Source organism: Egretta garzetta, unplaced genomic scaffold, assembly GCF_000687185.1.
Source record: "Egretta garzetta isolate BGI_Z169 unplaced genomic scaffold, ASM68718v1 scaffold108, whole genome shotgun sequence".
Lineage (NCBI taxonomy): Eukaryota > Metazoa > Chordata > Aves > Pelecaniformes > Ardeidae > Egretta > Egretta garzetta.
Window position 1 is genome coordinate 1,008,995 of NW_009260614.1, and position 2,401 is coordinate 1,011,395.

General features: G+C 61.9%; 1 protein-coding gene across 1 annotated transcript; it reads right to left on the reverse strand.

The window, feature by feature from the left end:
• Window positions 1-313: 313 nt before the first annotated feature.
• Window positions 314-2,128, reverse strand: BCL7B (BAF chromatin remodeling complex subunit BCL7B). Its single transcript, XM_035900510.1, has 4 exons — window positions 1,966-2,128; window positions 836-1,021; window positions 551-630; window positions 314-406 (listed from the first exon to the last, which is right to left on the reverse strand). The coding sequence occupies exons 1-4, from the start codon at window positions 2,126-2,128 to the stop codon at window positions 314-316; spliced, it is 522 nt and encodes a 173-aa protein (XP_035756403.1).
• Window positions 2,129-2,401: the final 273 nt, after the last annotated feature.

Here is a 2,401-nt window from a genome sequence, read left to right on the forward strand (position 1 = left end):
AGGCAGGACCCCCCTGCGCACACCAAGCGCTCACCGGAGCCCCCAGGCCACAGGAGTGGGCAGCAGGGAGAGGGGGAGCCAATAAATAGAGGCAAATTTGCAGGTACTGGTGGCAGCCCCACCCAGCCAGGGAGTGCGGGCTCCCGGGAGGCTCCTGCCCCCAGAGCAGGGCAGAGCATGGCAGGGGGGGGGGGGGGGGGCGGGGCCCATCCCCAGGGAAGAGGAGGGCTGGAGGGAAGCACCCGGTCCCCCAGGGGAGGGAGGGCAGCTCTGCGAGGGGCTGGCGAAGGCGCTCTCCCCGGGGATGCGCAGGCTAGCTCTCCGAGGCCGTGTGGCACACAGAGTTCTGATCAGCACAAAATCTCTTCAGAGGCGGCGCGCCAGAGTCCTCCTCCTCCTCAGTTACCTGCAAGAGCCAGAGGCACAGGTCACAGGCAGGGGCTGGGGCTCAGCATGCCCACGCGGACCCAGACAAGGCTGTGTCATGTTGTGGGGACACCCTGGGCTTTCACTGTGCATTTAGATGCGGTTTCAATCTCCCTTCCCTTACCTGGGTCTCAAGTGGGACTGGCTCTTCCTTTGTGAGAGTGGGAGGCTCATCTGCAACTTCCGAGGAAGGCAGGGAGGGCTCTGGGGAGAACAGAAGGGTTAGCAGAGCTGCCGACCCGGGAGCATGGCAGTACCCAGCTCAGCACCAAGCCAGTAGAAGAGACCTCCAGCAGAAGACACAGCTCTCCCTGCCCACTTCCAGCAGCACCTCTGTCACCCACCAGACAAGCAACAGCTTTCCCTGGCCCCCACCGTCCACCTCCTCCCCTCCCAGCCCCGCACCCACCTTCCAGCGTCTCCTGCCCCAGCGTGGGTGGCTGCGAGTCGTCCGTGCGGAAGTCAGACGTGTGGGCAGGACTCATGGACTCGCTCTGCTGGGGACTGGGGCTGGAGTTGGGGCTGCTGTCCACCTTCAGCTGGTAGACATCTGACAGGGAGCTCTGGTTGCTATTCTCATCTGCAGAAACAGCACCTAGTGAAGAAGAGCACCTTGACCCACGGGCACAGACAGCCGAGAGCGGCACTTCAAGCCAGGGTCTTCAGAAGCAGGCAGAGCACAGTCAGGGGCACAGACAGGGAGTCGCTGTCACTGCCAGCGTTAGGGCTGCCAGGCACAGGACTCCCCGCCAGCACACGGCTGGCATCAGATACACAACTGGCCCGCAGGTGAGGAGGCGCTTCTGCCTGGGGAGGGAGCCTGAGCAGACAAAGCGCAACCCTGGACAGCTCAGAAAGCACGAGCAGCAGGCGCAGGGGCGATCCAGTGCGCTGCACTGCCCCACCTCGCATCTGCAGCTTGCCAGGGGTACACCCTGTGTGCCAGGGTTCTGCTCCTCTCCTCCGTGCGAGGCAGCAGCCTAACAGCAGGAGTGATGCTCAGCTCCTTCCTCCCGACGGGGAGGCAATCCTGGCACACATCTTTTCCAGATGAAGCAGCCCCAAACTGCAGACCTGCAGCGCTGGAAGTGCCAACACATTCCCCCGTTTTCCTTGACTGCACCGAGAGCCGAGTGGAGAGGCAGGGGACAGGCGTGTGCTCTGCTCCAACAGCAACTCCACGCGCTGCTCAAGCTCCACCTTGGAGCCTGGCCTGTTGGCGGCCAGCTGCAGTGCTCCAGGAGCAAGAGTGGGGCCGAGGAGAGCCCCTGACCTTTCATCCCAAGCTGCACGCAGCGGGCTCAGCAGGGACTGCACAGTGGGAAGAGGAACCCCCACTCCCCAGTTCCCATGAAGCTTCCCCACAGGAATTAAGATTCTTTCTGACAGCAAAAATGAACAGGGTCAGCGGGGACAGTCATTGGATCAGCACAACCCCACACTGAAGACACGTGCTGCTCATACATGAGCCAGTGACACCCCAGATTCCGTGGGCCCTTAGAGTCCTTCCCCAGCTCAAAGGGGGCTCAGCCAACTCACCTTGGAATTCCAGGAGGAGAGAGGAGTTGGCAGAGGTGTCAGCTGGGAAGCCATTAGGTTCTCGGGCAGTGCTGCTACTCGATTTGGATTTCTCTTTCTTGAGGAAAGGAAAGCAGAAACACAAGGTCAGAGGAGGCCAGCGCTGGCAAGAGGACGCCTGCATCTGCACAAACTGCTCCAGAAAAGCTGGTCCCCTTTCTCCCCCACAGCAGCCCAGAGGGATGTGCCTGTGCGGGCCTTTTCCCTCTCCTTTTTGGGTACTTTTCTAACCGAGAGGCAGAACTTCAGTTGCAAAGGGTTCGGAATTGGGAGCAAAAGCAGGGAGCGCCGCCAAATAACAAGTGCCCTGGGGATGAGGGCGAGAAGGCTGGGAGGCAGCGAGAGAGGGCGGCCCGAGAGCACGGGAGAGGCCACGACCCAGGCGCACGGGAGAGCG

Excerpts from the sequence above, each read along its gene's own strand:
- BCL7B (XM_035900510.1), bottom strand. The coding sequence starts at position 2,128 with ATGCAGGCGTCCTCTTGCCAGCGCTGGCCTCCTCTGACCTTGTGTTTC. Across the intron at positions 631-835 it reads GGGGCAGGAGACGCTGGAAG|AGCCCTCCCTGCCTTCCTCG; the intron begins GTGGGTGCGGGG and ends TGTTCTCCCCAG. Across the intron at positions 407-550 it reads CAGTCCCACTTGAGACCCAG|GTAACTGAGGAGGAGGAGGA; the intron begins GTAAGGGAAGGG and ends TGGCTCTTGCAG.